The 22,911-nt window shown below is 44.7% G+C and overlaps 1 protein-coding gene across 1 annotated transcript in view; it reads right to left on the bottom strand.

Annotated features, from left to right (window-relative positions):
* The window catches only part of DNAJB12 (DnaJ heat shock protein family (Hsp40) member B12), a 59,128-nt gene that overhangs the window by 6,176 nt on the left and 30,041 nt on the right, over positions 1–22,911 (bottom strand). Inside the window, exons 2-6 of the mRNA XM_077259126.1 lie at positions 19,494–19,656; positions 17,079–17,224; positions 9,113–9,292; positions 8,929–9,011; positions 6,456–6,565 (exon numbers count right to left, since the gene is read on the bottom strand). Of these exons, the coding sequence (XP_077115241.1) occupies positions 6,456–6,565; positions 8,929–9,011; positions 9,113–9,292; positions 17,079–17,224; positions 19,494–19,656 (682 nt within the window). The remainder of the gene's footprint in view (positions 1–6,455; positions 6,566–8,928; positions 9,012–9,112; positions 9,293–17,078; positions 17,225–19,493; positions 19,657–22,911) is intronic.

The raw sequence follows: 22,911 nt of genomic DNA, 5'->3' as shown, positions 1-22,911 counted from the left end.
GGACAAGTTGCACTTTTCAACAACATCATTGGTTTTAGCATGTTGTGTACTAGAAAACGGTAAAAAAAATTCCAAGTGCCGTGAAATTGCAAAAAAAGTGCAATCCCACACTTGTTTTTTGTTTGGCTTTTTTTTGCTAGGTTCACTAAATACTAAAACTGACCTGCCATTTTGATTCTCCAGGTCATTATGAGTTCATGGACACCAAACATGTCTAGGTTATGTTTTATCTAAGTGGTAAAAAAAAATTCCAAACTTTGCTTTTAAAAAAAAAAAAAAAAAAAAAAAAAAAAAGCGTCATATTCCAATACTCGTAGCGTCTCCATTTTTCATGATCTGGGGTCAGGTGAGGGCTTATTTTTTCCGTGCCGAGCTGGCGTTTTTAGTGATACCATTTTGGTGCAGATATGTTCTTTTGATCGCCCGTTATTACATTTGAATGCAATGTCGCGGCGACCAAAAAAATGGAATTCTGGCGTTTCAAATTTTTTTCTTGCTACGCCGTTTAGCGATCAGGTTAATCTTTTTTTATTGATAGATCGGGCGATTCTGAACACGGCGATATCAAATATGTGTAGGTTTGAATTTTTTTAATGGTTTTATTTGGAATGGGGCGAAAGGAGGGGGGGGTGATTTAAAAAATATGAAAAAAATATAAAAGTTTTAAACATTTTTTTTTTTTTAACTTTTGCCGTGCTTCAATAGCCTCCATGGGAGGCTAGAAGCTGGCACAACTGGATCGGCTCAGCTACATAGCAGCGATCATCAGATCGCTGCTATGTAGCTGAATTGCAGACTTGCTATGAGCGCCGACCACAGGGTGGCGCTCAGAGCAGGCCGGCATCAGTAACCATAGAGGTCTCAAGGACCTCTATGGTTACCATCCTGACGCATCACCGACCCCCGATCATGTGACGGGGGTCGGCGATGCGATCATTTCCGGCCACGCGTCCGGAAGCGCCGGTTAAATGCCGCTGTCAGCCTTTCACAGCGGCATTTAACTGGTTAATAAGCGGCAGGTGAATCGCGATTTCACCCGCCGCTATTGCGGGCACATGTCAGCTGTTCAAAACAGCTGACATGTCCCAGCGTTGAGGTGGGCTCAGCGCCGGAGCCCACATCAAAGCAGGGGACCTGACCTCCGCAGTAAGGCTATGTTCCCACGCTGCGGATCCGAAGCGTTTCCGCAGCTGCGAGTCCGCAGCAGTTTCCCATGCATTTGCAGTTCAATGTAAACCTATGGGAAACGCAATCCGCAGTGCACATGCTGCGGAAAAAAAGTGCAAACGCAGCGGTTTACATTCCGCAGCATGTCGAATCTTTGTGCGGAATCCGCAGCGGTTTTACACCTGCTCCATAATAGAAAACCGAAGGTGTAAAACCGCAGTCGAATCCGCACAAAAAACGCGGTAAATCCGCAGGAAAAATGCAGTGTTTTTGCCCTGCGGATTTATCAAATCCGCTGCGGAAAAATCCGCAGTGGACCATTCTATGTGTGCACATACCCTAATAGTACGGCGGACGTCGGGAAGGGGTTAAAAACAGGGTGGCACATGTTAAGGAGCTGAAACTCCTAAACCCTTCATCCAATTTTGATGTGGATACCCTCAAATGAAAGCTGAAAGTCTGAACTTCAACTGCATCTGAATTGTTTTGTTTAAAATTCATTGTGGTAATGTCTATAACCCAAAATTAGAAAAATAATGTCTCTGTCAAAATATATATGGACCTAACTGTATATGCATTTAATTTATGAATTGCAATATGTAAAAGGCCAAGTATGGAGACTTAAAGGTAACCTCTCCTATTGAGCAAGCAGTAGGTTATCCCGTCCCTTCTTACAAACCTCCTGATTTATAACTTATTTATTTAAATCCCTTGCATTGTCTATGCCAAGGAGTCCAGTAGGCGGTCCTAATCAGTGACTGCCATTACAGTGTACACAATCCTAAACATTTAATGTGATCACCTATATTTAATATAGGAGTTATCAAAACTAAATCAGATTGTGATCACACTGCGTCTGGTGGATGCTGACAATTCCCATAAAAACAAGGCTTCAGGTGTAACCCCTGAACGCTCTCCAGATAGATAGATAGATAGATAGATAGATATATATATATATATATATATATACTCGAGTATAAGCCGAGATTTTCAGCTAAAGGGGTGGAGCCGCATATTCATTACTGTAATGAGTGGTACCATGTGACCGCTCAACAGTGGAACAAGCTGTCAGCGCCCGGAGACCATCGGAGATGCAGGGACCGCGCCGGGAGCAGGCGAGTATAATGGGGAGGGTGAGCAGCATTGCGCGATATTCACCTGTCCTCGTTCCACCGCCGGGCTCAGTCTTCAGCGTCCTCTGCTGTGATGCTCAGGCCAGATTACACAATGACGTGGTTAGTGCGCGCCCTCTGCCTGAACGTCAATGCAGAGGATGCTGAAGACGGAGCGGCGCCCGGCGGTAGAACGAGGACAGGTGAATATTTCAAGTGCCGGGGACTGAGCAACAAGAGGGGAGTATGTCTTTTTTTTTTTTTTAATCGCAGCAACAGCATATGGGGCAAATGCCTCTATGGAGCATCTTATGGGGCCCTTATTAACCTTTATGCAGCACTGTATGGGGCAAATGTGTCTATGGAGCATCTTATGGGGCCCTTATTAATCTTTGTGCAGCATTATATGGGGCATATTTTAATATGGAGCATCTTACGGGGCCCATCATGAACTGTAAGGAGCATTATATGGGGCTCCTGGTTCAATATGGATATTCAAGAACACTTAACCTACTGATGTCTCAATTAATTTTTCTTTTATTGGTATCTATTTTTATTTTTGAAATTTACCGGTAGCTGCTGGATTTTCCACCCTAGGCTTATACTCGAGTCATTAAGTTTTCCCAGTTTTTTTGTGGCAAAGTTAGGGGTCTCGGCTTATACTCGAGTATATATGGTATAATATATATATATATATATATATATATATATATATATATATATATATATATATATATATATATATATATATATATATATACATATACATACATATACATATACATGCACATACACACACACACATATATTTATTTATTTCAATTACCCAGTCCTTTATCAGTAATGCACATACTTCACCTTCGTCGTCTTCTGGCATTTCCAGTGTTGCTTCGGTCCTCTCCTAAAGCATGTGACTGGCTTACACAAGGGACACGTGTTCCTTTCTTCATGCAAGTGTACAAGAGTCTCAGACTTACAATGAGAAAGTGATGTTCAGGCCACACAGAAATGCTATGGGAGCCGGCTGGACACAACTTCTGTCACATGAAGTAGGAAAGGTGCGGAGCAGCGACTGGCAAGTATTTTTAATCATACCCTGAACAATACAGTACAGATATAGTAGATTTAAAAAGTCTACACATCCCCTGTTAAAATGCCAGGATTTTAACATGTAGAAAAAAAAAAAAACCATACCAAGAAGAATAATTTCAGAACTTTTTATACATTTTAATGTAAGCTTTACACGCACTATGGCTTTGGCTGTAAAATGTCAGAAATTAGACTAAACTTTATATGGGGTTAATCATAATGGCAGCAATCTGTACTGACTACTATGTAACATGAGAATAAATATAATTGGGGATGTGTTCAGAATCAGCCAGTCACAAAAGGGTGTTCACACTAATGTATTCACATTTTAATTGTTATTTTAATTTTCTTCCTCAAAATGATTTCAGCTTGCTCCTAAATGGATTTGTACAAACAATCAGTGACATTAAAAGTTGGAAAAAGTTCTAAAATGATTCTTCTTGGTATGTTTTTTTTTGAGGCTATGTTCCCACAATAAAAAACTTCTGCACCTATTTAAAGTGGGTTATTTGCAGTTTTTCATTGCGTTTGTGAGCATTTTTGTTTTTGTCTCTTCTTGGTATGTCATGCTTAAAATTAGGCTGCTTTGTTTTTGATACTTCCTGGTATTTGGCTTTGTCGAACCTTTATGGATATATTTACGGGAAGATTACATGCGCTTTTTAATACGTTTCTGCAGCGGAAATGGACCAAAACGCTGTGCCACACTCAAGGTTAGATTAGGCAAAATAAAAGCACAGTGGGCAGATTTCTATAAATCCTAAACACTTTGCTGAAACTGGAAGAAGCTGTGTTTTTGATACAGCAAAAATCTTCAGCGTCCAAAATGCACCAAAAGCTCATTGTGGGAACGTAGCCTTACATGGCAACAACCTGGCATTTTAAACAGGGGTGTGCAGACTTTTTATATCAGATGGTAAAATAAAAATGACGAAGTCGTACTTTCAGCATGAAGGATATCTTAGCCACTGACAAAAGAATCTAAATCAATAAATTATATACTGCCGATTACACATTTTTTTCTGTGCCTTTCAGCATAGGAAAGTGAAGTCTACAACGTTTCCTATGTAGTGAAATAAAACGTATGCCGCCGGATTACTGGGCTGCGATGCACTGGAATTCTCTGACCATGCGCAAATTTCTTTACCCTGTGGGACAACCAGGCTTTGTTTATGAATGGCCGGGCTGGAGAGACATCATCTTTGCACCGCACTCCACACAGAGGATGATACACCACACCGATGATTCCAATGCCACGCCGGGAACCCAGAAACCCAGCAAATTTACACAGCTCCTGTTCACTGACCTGGATCTCTAGTCAACTACCTTTTGGGTATGCCAAAAGAACACACTAAATTATGGCTATCTTAACAAGAGGACCCAAAATAGGAAATTTCTGCAGTCCTAAATCTGAAAATCGGCCTGGTAATTAAAGCATTTGTACCACGATAACAACTTATCCCCAATTCTATTGAATAGTTGTCCCTTATCTAGGTACAAACCCTTTAATTGCAGTGTTATTTACAATGACTTCCAATGTGTAATTGACCTTCCAGTGATAATTAGGTAAGGTCTCCTGTGTGTACATAACCCCTGGTGTCTCCTAATAAAAGCAAGCCTTCAGTCACCAGCTTTACTGGCATGGAGAACACAAGTTAAGGCCCCGTCTCACATAGCGAGATCGCTAGCGAGATCGCTGCTGAGTCACAAGTTTTGTGACGCAACAGCGACCTCCATAGCGATCTCGCTATGTGTGACACGTACCAGCGATCAGGCCCCTGCTGCGAGATCGCTGGTCGTGTCAGAATGGCCTGGACCTTTTTTTGGTCGTTGAGGCCCCGCTGACATCGCTGAATCGGTGTGTGTGACACCGATCCAGCGATGTCTTCACTGGTAACCAGGGTAAACATCGGGTTACTAAGCGCAGGGCCGCGCTTAGTAACCCGATGTTTACCCTGGTTACCAAAAAAAACAAACAGTACATACTCGCCTTTCGGTGTCCCTTGCCGTCTGCTTCCTGCTCTCACTGACTCCCGGCCGTACAGTGAGAAGTGAGAGCACAGCAGTGACGTCACCGCTGCGCTCTGCTCTCACAGTACGGCGGCTCAGTCAGAGCAGGAAGCAGACGGCAAGGGACCTGGACACCGAAAGGCGAGTATGTACTGTTTGTTTTTTTTGGTAACCAGGGTAAACATCGGGTTACTAAGCGCGGCCCTGCGCTTAGTAACCCGATGTTTACCCTGGTTACCCGGGTGCTGCAGGGGGACTTCGGCATCGTTGAAGACAGTTTCAACGATGCCGAAGTCGTTCCCCTGATCGTTGGTCGCTGGGGAGAGCGGTCTGTGTGACAGCTCCCCAGCGACCACACAGCGACTTACCAACGATCACGGCCAGGTCATATCGCTGGTCGTGATCGTTGGTAAATCGCTTAGTGAGACGGGGCCTTAAGTGTCTTATATGCATCAACTAAAGGATCAAGAAACACTTTTGTCTCGTTTCTTATACGGACAGGCATACATGCGTAGCATAATTCAGGTCACACCAAGATCCGGACTGCTAGTGCCTTGTAACCCTGTCCCATTGTACACATGGACAAGGACCACTTTCATGGACACATCCCTTGCTGTGTAGTGCCTGGCTCCCAACAAAAGTGGCACTGAGCCGATCTGAGATGTTAGCCATAAACATATGCTATAAAGTCTTTCAGGAAGTCATTTAATAGGGTACAACTTATCAGGACGTGTCGTCGATACACCCCCACATGGCAGATATGCCATACCCATACCCCCGTCCATCAGCACAATCATACAATATATTGCCACTCCAGAATCTTCCCCTAGTAGTAACAGCTGATCTCTTGGGGGTCCAGGGGGAGGACAGACCTTCATGATCAATGATGAGACTATTCAGCAAATCACCATATAGTCGGTGACATTGCCGACCCACTTGTGCTGCGAGTACAGGGGAATCGTGACAGTACATACATAGCAAACACAATATGGCAGTCTACTATCACATAGTGACCGCAGACTTTTCTTTTTCAGCCCGGAAAACAATCTTAGCGGGCACACCACTGTCTATACTTACGGTCTGTGGCTCAGGCTGTAAGGCGGATTGGACACCATCATTTGACTCAGGGCAGACACAATTATCAGGATCAGAATAGGCATCAACTGAACGAACATACCCAGACTTCCCTGGACAAAAATAAGACAAATAAATGATGTTAGTACATGAAATATGGACATGTTCTGATCACTTGGTGAAAACCCTGTACATCAGGGAAATAATGCCTCAGTATCTGTCAGTCCTGGGAGAGCACATGGCAGGATCTACAGGTGTGAGAGTTCTCACAGGCACCGGCCATCACCTGCATATGAAAACAAGTTTGGGGGTTAAAGCCCTCGGTGGACCTGCAATATCAAGTAGGAGCACTTTTGAGACAGTAGTTGGATACTGAAATCTGCATATAATCTGTGAGCCGGCTATAACCAATGCCAGCTTCATTCAGTGTGATGTTCATTTTTCTCTCCATCAATATTTTGAAGTATGTTTTTTTTCTGGACTTAATCACAAAAAGTAATGACATATTACTAAGCTTGCTTGAAAAAGACCTCTGTGGTCGAAACGTTGCATCTGGCAAATAAAGGAAACGTTTTTTAAGACTTCACCTGGATTGGATGCTGTCCTTCATTGTGGATTTTGGTATGTACACTTTCCATGTGGTCCAGTGGAACTAGGACTTGCATCTACAGGTCTGTTGTGCTGTCAGCCACCCCCTATTGATATTTATATTACTAAGAGGGTCTGACTGCAAGGACTCTGACCAATCTTTAGAATGAAAGGGTCCAGCATGGTTCCTTTTTTGCCTGTGCAGGCAAATTTTACCAGGCAACTGCAGCCTCTTTAATCCAGAGCTGATGGTGGCCCTGCACTGGGACCTTTACCCCAAAAAGTGATTGCATATTCTAGCATTTATGTGATGAGAAAACTTCTTAAAGGGAACCTGTCACCACGTTTTTGGAAGATGGGATAAAAATAGCGTTAAATAGGGGCAGAGGTGGGCGTTACATTAGTGTGTGTGTTATGCGTTTATTACCCACCTAAGTTGCCGAAATAACTTTGCAAAGTCTCCGTTTTCGCCTGTCAATCAGGCTGGTCAGGTCACATGGGCGTGGTGTCTTCACCCAGATTTGGCGTAGTTTTCCGTTGGTGGCGTAGTGGTGTGCGCATGCCCAAAGTCCGGAATCCTCTTCCAGGGGATTTAAAATAGCGCGGTGTTCGTTATTGCATTGGTGATCGGTGGGCGCGGCCATCTTCCTTTGGCCGCGCGTGCGCAGAAGCGGCGCTCTGCTGGCCGCGGCTTCAGGAAAATGGCCGCCGCGATCTCCATCTGCGCACGCGCGGCATCCCGCGGCCATTTTCCCGAAGCCGCGGCCAGCAGAGCGCCGCTTCTGCGCACGCGCGGGCAAAGGAAGATGGCCGCGCCCACCGATCACCAATGCAATAACGAACACCGCGCTATTTTAAATCCCCTGGAAGAGGATTCCGGACTTTGGGCATGCGCACACCACTACGCCACCAACGGAAAACTACGCCAAATCTGGGTGAAGACACCACGCCCATGTGACCTGACCAGCCTGATTGACAGGCGAAAACGGAGACTTTGCAAAGTTATTTCGGCAACTTAGGTGGGTAATAAACGCATAACACACACACTAATGTAACGCCCACCTCTGCCCCTATTTAACGCTATTTTTATCCCATCTTCCAAAAACGTGGTGACAGGTTCCCTTTAACACTGAGTTCACACATTGCATATTTGTAGTGGAATTTCAACGATGGAATCTGCACTGACATTGTATGATACAATAATGAATTTATTTAAAGAGGTATTCTCAAGTTCAAAAGCTATTCCCTGTCCTTAGCATAAGGGATAACTTCAGGATCACTGGGGGTCCGACCGCTGTTTTCCCCCCACCGAATTCAAGAACAAAGGCCCTGAAGAGCCCTATGTGAATGGAGAGGAGGTCAAATACGTGATCCGCTGCTCCATTCATTCTTACAAAAGTGCCAGAGACCAGTCGAGTGCAGCGATCTATGGTGGTCTCATTAAAAGTGAGAGGAGCGCAGGATCGACCTCCGCTCCAAGAACATTGGGCTCTTCAGGCCCCGATTCTCAGGATCACTGCGATCAGGAAGTTATTCCTCATCCCATGAATGGTGGAGAACTTCAAACTTGACAATATTTCTTTACAGTAACCATTGATGATTTAATTTAAAAACTGAAAACTAAAATCATATAGTCATGGAGGCATGTTGTAGTGATTGCAATCTACTCATCATTCTTCCACATTTATATTAGAAGTGACTGATGTAATTTCAGACTTTCCTGACCATCTGAGATGATATCTATCACACATACAGCATGTGTGTATATTAGCTATAAGGACACAGGAATCAGTCATAGTGCTCCCTCTAGTGGCTAATCCATTGACTTTTCATCATCCCTAGACATTTTGGAAGGGCTAAGACAATTTCCCTTCTGGAAAGCACTTACATCGCCTTGGTGGTGTTCTCGTCTGTCTGGTCTTTGAGAATATGTGTAATGCATTCGGCCATTGCTGTATACATGGACATTACCTAAAAGTAAGAAAACAACAGAAAAAAAGTCAAGCCAAGTAATTCTCTCTACAGAGGTAGTATCGGTTTGCCCTTCTTACAGCTAAAAAACAAACACTTACTAGAAGGAAATCCTCCACCAAAGAACATGTTGAAGAGGTCTTCAGGGGAGATGTCAGCCTCAAAGCCTCTGTGGAAGTCGGAGTGTCCATGTCGTGATGCACTGACTTTCTCATCCCCAAACTGGTCGTACTGCTTCCTCTTGTCTGCGTTGCTTAACACTGCATATGCATTCCCAATGGCTAAAAACAACGAGTTAAAAAAGGGAGAGTGTAAATGTAGAAAGACTGCAAACAATATATTATATGGCATGGATGATGCGCACGAAATGTAATCGCCATCCATGCAATGTGCCACTGAGGACAGTTTTGCTGGAAAGATTGTATCAAACTCTGTCTCGGGGTAATCCTTGACACTGATCTCTCCTTCAAACCGTATATCCAAACCCTTTCCACTTCCTGCCGCCTTCAACTCAAAAATATTTCACGGATCCGTACATTCCTTAACCAAGAATCTGCAAAAACCCTAGTCCATGCCCTCATCATCTCCGCCTCGACTACTGTAACCTCCTGCTCTGTGGCCTCCCCTCTAACACTCTCGCACCCCTCCAATCTATTCTAAACCCTGCTGCCCAACTAATCCACCTGTCCCCCCGCTATTCCCCGACCTCTCCCCTCTGTCAATCCCTTCACTGGCTCCCCATTACCCAGAGACTCCAGTACAAAAGCCTAACCATGACATACAAAGCCATCCACAACCTGTCTCCTCCATACATCTGTGACCTCGTCTCCCGGTACTTTCCTGCACGCAACCTCCGATCCTCACAAGATCTCCTTCTCTACTCCCCTCTTATCTCCTCTTCCCACAATCATATACAAGATTTCTCTCGCGTATCACCCCTACTCTGGAACTCTCTACCACAACACATCAGACTCTCGCCTACCATCAAAACCTTCAAAAAGAGCCTGAAGACCTACCTCTTCCGACAAGCCTACAGCCTGCAGTAACCACCGATCGACCAAACCACTGCACGACCAGCTCTGCCCTCACCTACTGTATCCTCACCCACCCCTTGTAGATTGTGAGCCCTTGCGGGCAGTGTCCTCTCTCCTCCTGTACCAGTTGTGACTTGTATTGTTCAAGATTATTGTACCTGTTTTTTATTATGCATACCCCTCCTCACATGTAAAGCGCCATGGAATAAATGGCGCTATAATAATAAATAATAATAATAAACTCCAAATCGAAGGACCCGGTTTATAAGCCCGTCTGCCACCAGAGATATCCGTCACCCTACTTATCCGTCGGAGCGCTGTGACTTATGTTATTACTGGCAGTGTGAACACCACCTGAGATTCCAAATACTGCAGAACGCAGTGATTAAAAAATACGTTTGATCACTGGTAAAATCAGCTTTTATGACACAGAGTTGTTTGTCTCTTCATTATCAGTATGTCTTCTTATCTGAATTGTACCACATAATAAATGGCAGATAATGCTCCTACTTTACAGGTCAGATGATGACTGGCACCATGCCCTGAACTCAATGACCCGGCAGTCACATAGCGGCCATGTGTGATGTCTGCTCCGCAGTGACAGGAGGGTACAACCTGCTCCCTGGAAGGACAGGCTTTACTTGATTTTTCTATACCGGTTATGGTACGCTAATCCAGGGAACCAGTCTAAATGCTGTACGTGGAGTCGGGAAGAATCTTTTCCCTAATGTGGAGCAATTAGCAATCCAACAACATGTTACCGTAGGTTATAGGTTGGACTCGACTGATTCAGGTCTACCTTTAACCTCAGCTAATTAAACATATAGTGTCATAGTATAAGAAAAGAAACCTTAGCATCTTATTATACACCGGCTAAGGCTACGTTCACATTTGCGGTGTGCGCCGCAGCGTCGGGCGCCGCAGCGTCGCCGCATGCGTCATGCGCCCCTATATTTAACATGGGGGCGCATGGACATGCGTCGCACTTGCGTTTTGCGCCGCATGCGTCCCTGCGGCGCCCGCGTCTGGGCGCAGAGGACGCAGCAAGTTGCATTTTTGCTGCGTCAAAAATCAATGAAAAAAAAGACGCATGCGGCGCAAAACGCAGCGTTGTGCATGCGTTTTTGTTTGCGTTGTGGCGCCGACGCTGCGGCGCACAACGCAAATGTGAACATAGCCTTACATTTCGGCCCCTCAGTCTTGCGTTTAGGAACCATGTCTCGTCCAACATCGTGAGATACCTGGATCTATACATGTAACCTGAACATATCGGTGGATATTTATAACAAAAACAAGACTGCTCCAAGGATCTGCTGAAAATAAGCTGGTCACAGGGTGTCCTGCTGCTTAGACCTCATGCGAGGGAACCCACCAAAGGGGAAATTAGGCATGACCTGGTCCACAAAGATTATGTGCATGGATCAAGGATGACTGGGTCCTCCAGAGTGATGCTTTTTGTAGCTAGTATTTTCTCCATCTATTTATGAAGGTCACAATGGAGAACCCCACCAGCTCTGGTAAGTCTCCAAAGTTATTCTCATCATACATACTCATGGTCCTGCCAGACGATAGATCACGCATGTCTGATGGGCACAGGCAGCACGTCTGAGACCTGCAGTTCCACAATGGGCTACCTTCTCATACTTGATCATTTGGACAGCCTGTGAACGTGCCAAAAATGCCACAGGAGTCTGTGGTGAAAAAATTTCTGGGGAAATCTAAACTACATTTTTAGTTGCAGACGAGTCCCACATGAGTACGGTGCCCCCATCATTCCCAGGATTGTTGGGGGTCCTAGAGGTCAGACCCCCCAATCATACAGTGATGGTGTATCAGAGCAATATGCCGTTCCGCCACTGTCCTCCGGTGTGAGGGCGCTTCCTCCATCAGTGCATGTGTCGGGCAAAACAGACTGACGACATTACCCTATCTGTACACAACAAGCCACCACTCCTCCCCACGGTCATCACAACCTGCAGCCATTTATTGAAGTAACCATCTTCATATACATCCTAGATTTTGCCAGTGGCTCAGTGTAAACACACAAGTCAGATAGCCACCATTTACCTCAGGATTACGTCCCCTCACTACGTCAATGTGAGATAAGAGTAAACTCAAACACGTCACCATCTCTGGGAATAATTCCACCTGTGCTCAAATGCATGAACACTGCAGAGCAGGACAATATGGCTTAATAGCCTCCTCTACCATTAATCCACCTAAACCCCTCTGAAAACAGACCATGCACAATATTACGTGCTGGCTACTGCACTGTACAGCCTTGGCCCTGCTTTACGTTCAGGGCCTGGGATATTGTTGTTCTTCAGAAGATAAGAGAATATGGATAGGGATACTGGTGGGAGTAAAGCCCCTATTCACATTAGATCAATGGTTCGGCTGTCAGCCATCGCCTGACTCCTCTATACCTAGGAGCACTCAGCTGTGCGTGCTCTCCTGTGTTCTCCATTACCTCCCAGAGAACAGAAAGATGGGCTGCAGGCCACCATACACAGACTGTGTGCCCAGCCCTCCATGTTAGGCGCAATTTACTTTAATGTGTATGAGGACCTTAAAAGCACTTGGCTATAATTTATCACCAGGTGGCTGGTTGTTTCCAGAGAGGATATTGTCCTGGTAGGGAATCATAATATGAATATTGCAGTTACCATTTTTTCAGAGTTTTTTCTATGTTAGCAGTTACCATTTTTCACCATATGTTTAGTCACGCCATTATCAATATTTTTTTGCTCTAGCTACATTTTAAGGTCTATCCACCTCTGGTAATCAGGAGAAAATGGAAGGTACATAAGAAAAATAGAGGAAACCCATAAGATTGTTGGTCATGAATTTACACAGTAAAGATGAGCTTTTACTACACAGTCTATAACACTCACATTTTTTGGGCAGGTTACTGTTATATGTGCAGAGGTTCAGGATCTGCAGCATAAAGCTCTGCTGCAAATCCTGAGGTTGGCAGGGAAAACACTGCATAAAATAAGCGCACAGTTTTGCATCTTTTTTCCTACTTATTAACATGGGGGAAATCTGCAGCAAAAATGCTGCAGATGTGAATTTGCGGAAAATCAGCAACGAAAAAAAAAACAAGCAAACTGTGCATGAGACGTCATTCACTTTGCTGGTACTAGGAAATCCTTCAGTTTTTGTGACAAAACTGTATGGAAAAATTGTAACAAAAAACGCAGCATGTGCACATACCTTTATATTGTAGTAAACATTTCAACAATGCCGCTGTGAGCAGCCTTTTCGTCATGATTTTCTTGCCTGGCTTAGAAAACCCATTTTGCATTACTTGGTAATGAGCTGAGGGATGGTCATGTGTCCTGAAAGCGTGGCCATTATCGATAAGGCAAAGTTACAGCCAGCAATATACTTCTATTACCAAAGCCACTGTATTGGAAATGTGATGGTTTATAGTGACCATTCATATAGATGTCCGTCTATGTGACAAAAAGACGGCACAGAAGTCCATAATATGTACAAAAAATGAAAAAGTGGCGCAAAGTGTCAAAAAAAAGCCCAGTATTCTGCTGCGAATCCAACAATTTACCACAAAGGATTGTATTAAAAATAGAAACGTATATATGTATATACAGATTCGCGCTGAAAACGGCCAATGGAGTAACCACAAAGAAGGACAATAGTAATATTCGTTAGTAGGGGTACAGTGGCCCGCTGAAAAAAATGGCCCACCGATAGTTTTCAGAAGTTTAAATGTAGCCCCCAAGTTGTGAATATACGTTACATACAGTTAAAAAATGGAAAAATTCTTACCCCTGACGCTGGGACGATAGAAGAGCAAGATTTCCTGGTACTCAGCGGTGAGATTAGTAGAAAAAAACATGGTAGTTCAGATCACAGCGAACAGCCGCCCCGGCCGGTGGCAGCCATTCCTTACACAGCTTAAGGTTATTGGTCCTTACCACGATCCGTACACACCCTTCAGTCACTTTAGCGGTCACGAGAGTCACTACGTCCCGAAGGTCCTGCAGACGAGCCGCCCTCACGGCTCGCACCACACGCAGCGGCTGCTCAAATTGGATCCCGCTCTCTACCCGAAGCTGTGTAAGAAATGGCTGCCACAGGCCAAACGAATATTACTATTGTCCTTCTTTGTGGATACTCCATTGGCCGTTTTCAGCACGAATCTGTATATACAGTAAGTATATACACTCACCGGCCACTTTATTAGGTACACCATGCTAGTAACTGGTTGGACCCCTTTTGCCTTCAGAACTGCCTCAATTCTTCGTGGCATAGATTCAACAAGGTGCTGGAAGCATTCCTCAGAGATTTTGGTCCATATTGACATGATGGCATCACACAGTTGCCGCAGATTTGTCGGCTGCACATCCCAAAGATGCTCCATACAAGGCAGGATGGATCCATGCTTTCATGTTGTTTACGCCAAATTCTGACCCTACCATCCGAATGTCGCAGCAGAAATCGAGACTCATCAGACCAAGCAACGTTTTTCCAATCTTCTACTGTCCAATTTCGATGAGCTTGTACAAATTGTAGCCTCAGTTTCCTGTTCTTAGCTGAAAGGAGTGGTACCCGGTGTGGTCTTCTGCTGCTGTAGCCCATCTGCCTCAAAGTTCGACGCACTGTGCGTTCAGAGATGCTCTTAGGCCTACCTTGGTTGTAACGGGTGGCGATTTGAGTCACTGTTGCCTTTCTATCAGCTCGAACCAGTCTGCCCATTCTCCTCTGACCTCTGGCATCAACAAGGCATTTCCGCCCACAGAACTGCCGCTCACTGGATTTTTTTTCTTTTTCGGACCATTCTCTGTAAACCCTAGAGATGGTTGTGTGTGAAAATCCCAGTAGATCAGCAGTTTCTGAAATACTCAGACCAGCCCTTCTGGCACCAACAACCATGCCACGTTCAAAGGCACTCAAATCACCTTTCTTCCCCATACTGATGCTCGGTTTGAACTGCAGGAGATTGTCTTGACCATGTCTACATGCCTAAATGCACTGAGTTGCCGCCATGTGATTGGCTGATTAGAAATTAAGTGTTAACAAGAAGTTGGACAGGTGTACCTAATAAAGTGGCCAGTGAGTGTATATATATGTGTATATATATATATATATATATATATATATATATATATATATATATATATATATATATATATATATATATATATATATATATATATATATATATATCCATAATAGTTAAAGAGGCACTCCCATCTACATGTTTGTTATTTTTGTTATTAGATGTGTATATATAATCACACATATAAAAAATATATACACACCCACACACAGAATAAGCTGGGTCCTGCACGCCCCCCCCCCCCCCCCCCTCTTCCCCAGGCCGGTCTGCACGGCCCCCCCTCTTCCCCAGGCCGGTCTGCACGGGCCCCCCCTCTTCCCCAGGCCGGTCTGCACGGCCCCCCCCCTCTTCCCCAGGCCGGTCTGCACGGCCCCCCCCTCTTCCCCAGGCCGGTCTGCACGGCCCCCCCCTCTTCCCCAGGCCGGTCTGCACGGCCCCCCCCTCTTCCCCAGGCCGGTCTGCACGGCCCCCCTCTTCCCCAGGCCGGTCTGCACGGCCCCCCCCTCTTCCCCAGGCCGGTCTGCACGGCCCCCCCTCTTCCCCAGGCCGGTCTGCACGGGCCCCCCCTCTTCCCCAGGCCGGTCTGCACGGCCCCCCCCTCTTCCCCAGGCCGGTCTGCACGGCCCCCCCCTCTTCCCCAGGCCGGTCTGCACGGCCCCCCCCTCTTCCCCAGGCCGGTCTGCACGGCCCCCCTCTTCCCCAGGCCGGTCTGCATGGCTACTCATCCCCATCCAGGAATGCATGGCTCATAATACCCACCCTGGTATGATTGGCCCCCTCATCCCTATCCTGGTATGCATGGCTCCTCATCCACACCCTAGTATGCATGGCTCCTTATCCTTGTTTCATGGCCCCCATAAAAAAACAAAACACATCCTACTTAATGACCCTGCACTCCATGGCAGCGTTCTGTTCCAGGTGGAAGCAGCTGCTTTATGCTTCTAAGCAGCGCATGACAGTGACGTCGTGTGCTGCTTACAAGCAGAGCACAGCTGAAGTAATACTCACTGCTCTCCACGCTGGAACTATGTGCGTGGAGGGCAGTGAGTATTCATTGCTATTAAGTAGCGTGCATAGTGTCAGCTGCAGCTCCGGCCAACTGGGCAGTCGGAATATGGAGAAGCTTTAACATGCTGGTTGCCTGCACAATGACTGATCAATAGGGGTCTCTAGGACCCCTGCTAATCAGTAGTCATTTAACACACGGTCCGGGTTATTCACGGGTGATGAGGAATCCAGCCACTATCAGCATTTGTGAACGTGGCCCCTAGGTATTCTTTCAGCCTGTCAATCCTATAGCATGATTAGTGAAATCTTCTGTACTACAAGCCGAGAGCTCACTAATCAGATTTACACTGGACGTTATCTGAAGATGATAGCTACAAGGAGCTTATCCTATATGGCAGAACTTCAGCTCATCGGCTGTTTGAAACAGATCTAGATGAACAGTGCGCAGACCTGGGGATACTGCGGGTGACAATGACTACATGATGGCATGCTACACTGAGGATATAGACTGGTCAGCCATAACATTAAACCCACTAAAGTGAAGGGAATAACAATCTTTAAAATTACAAAATGGGGATAAATTAGAAGGCAAATTAAAGTGTCAATTTTTATAATTTGATGTGTTGGAAGCAGATTTTGGAATCTTAGCGACAAGGACCAAATTATGCTGATCACTGGGGATTATGCTGATCTCAAAAACCGCCAGCCTTGTAGGGTACTCCCATACCACTGGGGTAATTGCCTACCAGAAATTGTCTAAGGAAGGACAGTAAACCACAGAAAAGGTGGTAATAAATGTGTATTAAGAAAATATGAACATCTGAAGAATAGAAAACTTATGTACATCTCACCCTTTAGCTCAATGACTTGGAAAATAAAGGTGCCGAGGTTATGGTAGGAAACAAAATGGCCATGGTATGTGAATACCCAGTACTGTACCTTTAAATGCTTCGGTTGCGCCAGGAGCATGGTTTTTATCTGGATGGAACTTTAATGCTAGCTTTCTGTATGCTTTCTTCAGGTCATCTTCAGATGCCTCTCTCGTTACACCCAGAATTTCATAATAATCTTTGCATTGCTTTATCCTGAAAGTAAACAATATATTAGACAATGGAAATGATTATTATCCAGGCAAAATAGTCTCATATCCAGGTGTTCTGGACGCCTTAGAAGATTTTTACTATGCATTTCATATTAATGCCTTGCCATTATGAAGACCGGAAAGATTAATTTATATAAATGAAGAATATAACTCACTATAGAGTAAAATGTAATAATAGGGGACCCAAATGGTAAGATACTAAAGGCCACAGTATATATAGGGAATGCACAGAAGTAGATCGCAATGTAGGCAGACCCCCAGACCTCCCTGAATAATGAAGATGTGCACTCAAGGGCACTAAAAGAAATAAGCACGGGAGACAGGGTAAAATAACCAACTTGCTATAACCGACGTGAATGAGAGGGAACCCCAACGCGCGTTTCGCTTAATGCTTCTTCGGGGGGCACCCGAAGGGTGTCGTCTTTTCTTTAATCTTGTGTCTGATACGCTTTCATATGTATTGTTCTTAATATTTGATAATAAAAGTGTGACATTTTATCATTTATTGCTCTATGTCCATTTCTTTTTGGGTTTCTATATATATATTCATGGCGGAGCCTATTTACATTATGCCCCTTTTGGTATTTTGCCATTATGAAGTCCTGATTGAAGTCAGCCGCCTCGTGACCTGCTACCAATGTTCTCTCCGTTTGTCAATGTATTCCTTATTTTATCATTATTTGGCGAGTTTCATTGTGTGTAATATAATGTATTCCACTTGTTTGCATCATTACATAAAGCAGAATGTTTTCATGCAGCATTTCTGTTACTTCGTCTGTTCTGGATTTTATTGTTCCACGCTTTCTATTCTACTTAGTGAAGGCCAGTCATAAGTGCAGACAACCAGCCACACACTGTACCGAGGAAGCACAAAAGAACAAAGTGATGACAAACCTCAAAATGTTCCTTCACAACTGCAGCATCCTCCACCTACACAATGTCCTGTACTCCGGTGTACTTCATGGCACGCACAGGTGTGCTGTGCACCAGCCTCCATAGCACATGGCCCAGATACCATGGCAGCTGCTCCTGTGCCTCCAGGTTCCTCATATAGAGATTATATGCTCCAGACATAACCGCTTTATCTAGAGCAGAGCTGAAGGGATTCAGTTCCCGCATTAGGTGGTAAATCAGTCCTGAGCAGGTCTTCTCCCCTACACAATGTGCGTTCTGCGGCCTACAACTCCCATCTACCACTTGGCAGACAGGAGAAAGCACAGCAGTGGTCACAAAATGGCAGCTCTTCCATCTTTGGTTGCAGACATAGGTAGCTAGAAATTATCTGCTGCATGTACCTGCCGGCGACTAGAGGGCACATTTCAGCAACATGAGGGAGGCCTGTTCTGCTGTGGTGGCGGATGGAGTACATCTACTGTAGTACCAGGGAGGAGTACTCTGCACTCATGCCCCGTCAAAGTGCAACCAATACAATGAGCATAACACTAAAGGCATTGTCTACTACTCGGACAATCCCTATGTTTCCCCCTTGTAAAATAATAACATTTATACTCTCCTCCAGCGCCAGCACTAGTTCTCCCGGGATTCACATGACATTATGTCATACAATCCCTGCAGCCAGACAGCGCTGACTTCATTCTCACCGCCTGTGGACAAATAAAGACATCCAAAGGAAGTGAGAGCTTCCTCAGATGTATGTGATATGTCCAAAGGTGAGGAGATTGAAGGCAACGCTGATTGGCCATAGGGATTGTGTGACAATGTCATGTGAATCCCGGGAGAACTAGTGCTGACACCGCTGGAATGGCACGCCGGCACTGGAGGGGAGTATCAATTCTATTATTTTACAATTGGGAAATATAGGGAATGAGAAGTAGTGGACAACCCCTTTAAGATGTAATCATCACTATTAAAGATTTTGTTTTGCAATTTAATCCCGGAGACTAGGGTTGGCGGTATCACTGGTGAAAAAGTGGAGGGGGGCGTGCTTCTGGTATTAGGACTTTTACTTTTTGAATCTTATATGTTCTGTAGATGGGGAAATGTTCTGCTATCAGTGTCGCTGCTGAATTTTAAGTCCAAAACTAGGCAGGATTCAAACACTTTGAGTTTGTTTTTCATGGCTTTAAAAATTATGACTTTTTTTTTTTTCCCATAGGACTTGGAAAAATGCCAAGCAGGAACCCTCAGTAATTACTAGAATGAACGGTCTGCCCTTTTAAATCAACGGAGCTCTAGCTTGTGAGAGAAAGCTGGAAGGCAGAAAATTACTGGAGGCTGAAACCTAGGATTACCTCTTAACGGCGTCGAGCTGATCTTGGGAGTAACTTTTGCCAGATTCCCCACCGGCCTCTCCGTTTGCAGATGGGCTTGGTTCAGCTACATTTTTCCGGTGTCGAGGATTTGGAGCCTGTGTGCCATTAGACTGGCTGTTTTTGGAGAGGGCTTCCACGAGCTCTACAGAAGACACAAAAAGTGCAACAAGTGAAGCAAAAGTAACCCGTTCACAAAGACGATCACTGCCCGGTCTCCCGAGAACTCCAGTTTATTTTTTATTTTACGGCACTCATTTATATACTGCCATCAATTCCACAGCACTTTACAAACATTATTGGCGCTGTCCCCACTAACATTATTGGCTCACAATCTAGATTCCCTATCAATAAGTCTTTGGAGTGAGGGAGGAAACCCACGCAAACATGGGAAGAACATACAAACTCTTTGCAGATGTCGTCCTTGGTGGGTTTTGAACCCAGCGCTGCAAGGCTGCAGTGCTAACCACTGAGCCACCGTGCAGTTCTTAAACCATTTGGCCTGATGAAGATACCAACTGGATATCAGAGAGCATAGCCTGAATATCTTCCCAATAAAGGAACCTTGACTACATCTTCTACACTTGGATGGTCATTATCAGCATCACCCGAGTCCTACATTTTTCTATATTGTAGTGAACCCTTCAGTGTTAGTTGTCCACCATCGATGACCGAGCCTAATTCTACAAGCCTTTACCAGGATTGTGCCTGTAATTGTAAAACCCCGGAAGGCCACATCTCCAATAATCTACCTACATCTCCACCTTATTTTTTATCTTTTGCAGCAACAGGATAAGTGATAACTTGCTGATGGGTGGGTGTCTGACAGCTGGGAGAAAGGGGAACTTTCATTCCTTTCAGAACAGAGCAGCAGAGTGCAACCTCAAACTGTGTCCCATTTATTTTTTATGGAACCTCTGAGGGATGCGCTCGGTTTTCCAACAGCCTCATAGAGAACGAATGGAGCGGCGGTAATCCAACCTGCCGATCGCTGCAGGCCGCAGTGGTCAGACTCACACTGATCAGCATATTATCACCTACTGTACATATAGGTGGTCATTTTTGGGAACCAGACAACTGCTTTAAATGAAGGCACATAAAATACACACAAAATCCAGAAAAAAAATCTAAAAGTTCACTCATGGGATCATCAGATAATGCCAAACAGCAAAATACATTAGAATTAGAAAACTAGTGAAGAAAGTGGTCATCAGTCTTTTATACTGGATTAGCCATTAACATGCACGCTCAGCTTGATCAAAGGTGCGCGTTATTAATATGGAGGGAGGCGTGGGTGGGAGCTGCTCATCCCCATCTAGAACAAACTTGTGGACAAAAAAAAAAAAAAAATCACTCATCTTCTATCCAGAGAACTGGGAAATATTATCCATCCAAATTAGATTAGGCTGTTGGAGAATGTTAAAAGGACTAATGGGGCCAGACAAGGATTACTAGAGCAAAATGGCAGCAGGATTAAGTTTAATAATTTTTTTTCAATATACCATATCACTATCTAAAAATATATCTATTTTGCAATCTTTGCAGTGGCCACTAGGCTGAATATTAGACTCCGACTTTTCAGATGCCACATGGAGTGCAGCAGCAGTCTGGCCTTGACCTGACTCATTTGTATAGACGTACTCACTGCTTGTGTTCTGATATGGGAAAAGTTCATTGCGAAGGGAAAAGGAGGAGTGAGTTGTGACATCACCTACTGTGAATGGTAGATACTGTGTTACGTATGTTACCGTATATGTGGATGCTGTGTCATTTGCATGTGGTCTGTGAAGATAATGAGACTTCTGAAAAGTAACCTGTACAGAACAGGAAGTGGCAGTCAAATATTAGGTTCAGTGGACAGTGTGAAAATTGCTAGACGTTTGATTTTTTTGTATTAGTAGTATAGAGGAAAAACAAATTGCAACTTTTCCATACACCCCCCCCCCCCCAAAAAAAAAAAAAACAAAACAAACAAAACAACCAAAAGCACACATTTACAATAAAACCCCAAAGTGATTTTCTGATGAACCATTCTCATTAACAAGACAACCAGAAAACAGCAGACTGGGTCATGTACTCCAGGCTAAGCCAAGCAATTATCTCTTACTGTAGAGAATCGTTGTTGTTGTGTCCAGCTAAGCAGCTCATTACCGTCCCCAAGGCTTGGCACCATTAACTGGTTCTTCCTGACAGATTTTTGCAAGGTGTAAAGAGTGTGTATTTACTATTTTCATGATCAAATAATTTGGATTTTTTCCTTTATCCATCAAAAAACAAACAAGACAGGGTAGATACTTGCCGCACGCTGTGTGCTATAGAACTGGAGAAACACATTGCATTTATCAAAGGGACTGAATTGCGTCTGTTACAATTAGAATTAAACAAAAATATTTGCAGGATCCAGGTCTGATGTCCATGTTGGTACTCAGTGGCAGCCGGACAAGGGTCCTGCAAACTTCCTCGAACAATGCTCCAATGCTGGCATCCTGGGCACAACTTTTGTTCCAGCTAAACATGAAATCACAGGGCTACGCACATAATGACGCCCCGGGGGCTTAGAAATCAGAAGCGGCGCCCCAGATGCCGGCATTTTTGAGGTTTGGCTAAGGAGCTCCCAGCTGCCATGGAGCATCAGCTTGGACACCAGACGAGCATCCAGTGAATCTTTTTTTTCAAATGTGCAATGTCTCATTTTTTCTTTACTTTAATCCGAAAAACAGGGTTCTTTCACTGGGGTATGTTCTGCGTCATCTGAATTACTGTTTAAAAAAAAAAAAAAAAAGAGCACCACACCAAGTTCTGCAATTTGGTCTTCCCAAGGCCGGAGTCACACTTCTGATGTAATGCTCTCCTTACCTCCATTACTTAGGATGCCCCACGGCTGAGGCCGTATCATGCTGCACATCCGGCTGGAGCAACATATTACATTAGTGCTAGGAGATAGGCGGTGACGCCACTTACTATGGCCTGGCCTAAACGCATCAATAAATGTAGATGCAGAAAAGACCTACATCAAAATCCTAACACCATGCCGGTTTTCACACTGGCACTAGTGTAGTCACCATAGGATGACGCTTACATGTCAGCCCTTCTGTATGGATGACAGAATCAGCACTCCTCTCAGCACCATCGGTTTAGGAATTGATGGCTCCATCTACCATACATTCAGGTAAGTGAAACCTAGATTTCCGTGTCAACTGGTTGCCATTCATTTCAGCTGCTGTAAAGGGACATGGTGACTTCCCCAGAGTTGGATGGCAAAACAAGGTCACACAGTTGAAGGCCCAAAACTCGACGTGTAAAACAGAATCTGTCCCCAGGTTTTTGCTGCCCCAGCTGAGAGCAGCATGATATAGGGGGAAGACTCTGACTCCAGCGATGTATCACTTACTGGGCCGAT

Source organism: Ranitomeya variabilis, chromosome 4, assembly GCF_051348905.1.
Source record: "Ranitomeya variabilis isolate aRanVar5 chromosome 4, aRanVar5.hap1, whole genome shotgun sequence".
Taxonomy (NCBI): Eukaryota; Metazoa; Chordata; class Amphibia; order Anura; family Dendrobatidae; genus Ranitomeya; species Ranitomeya variabilis.
Note: the sequence above shows the minus strand (reverse complement) of the source record. Positions and strands in the feature narration are given on the sequence as shown.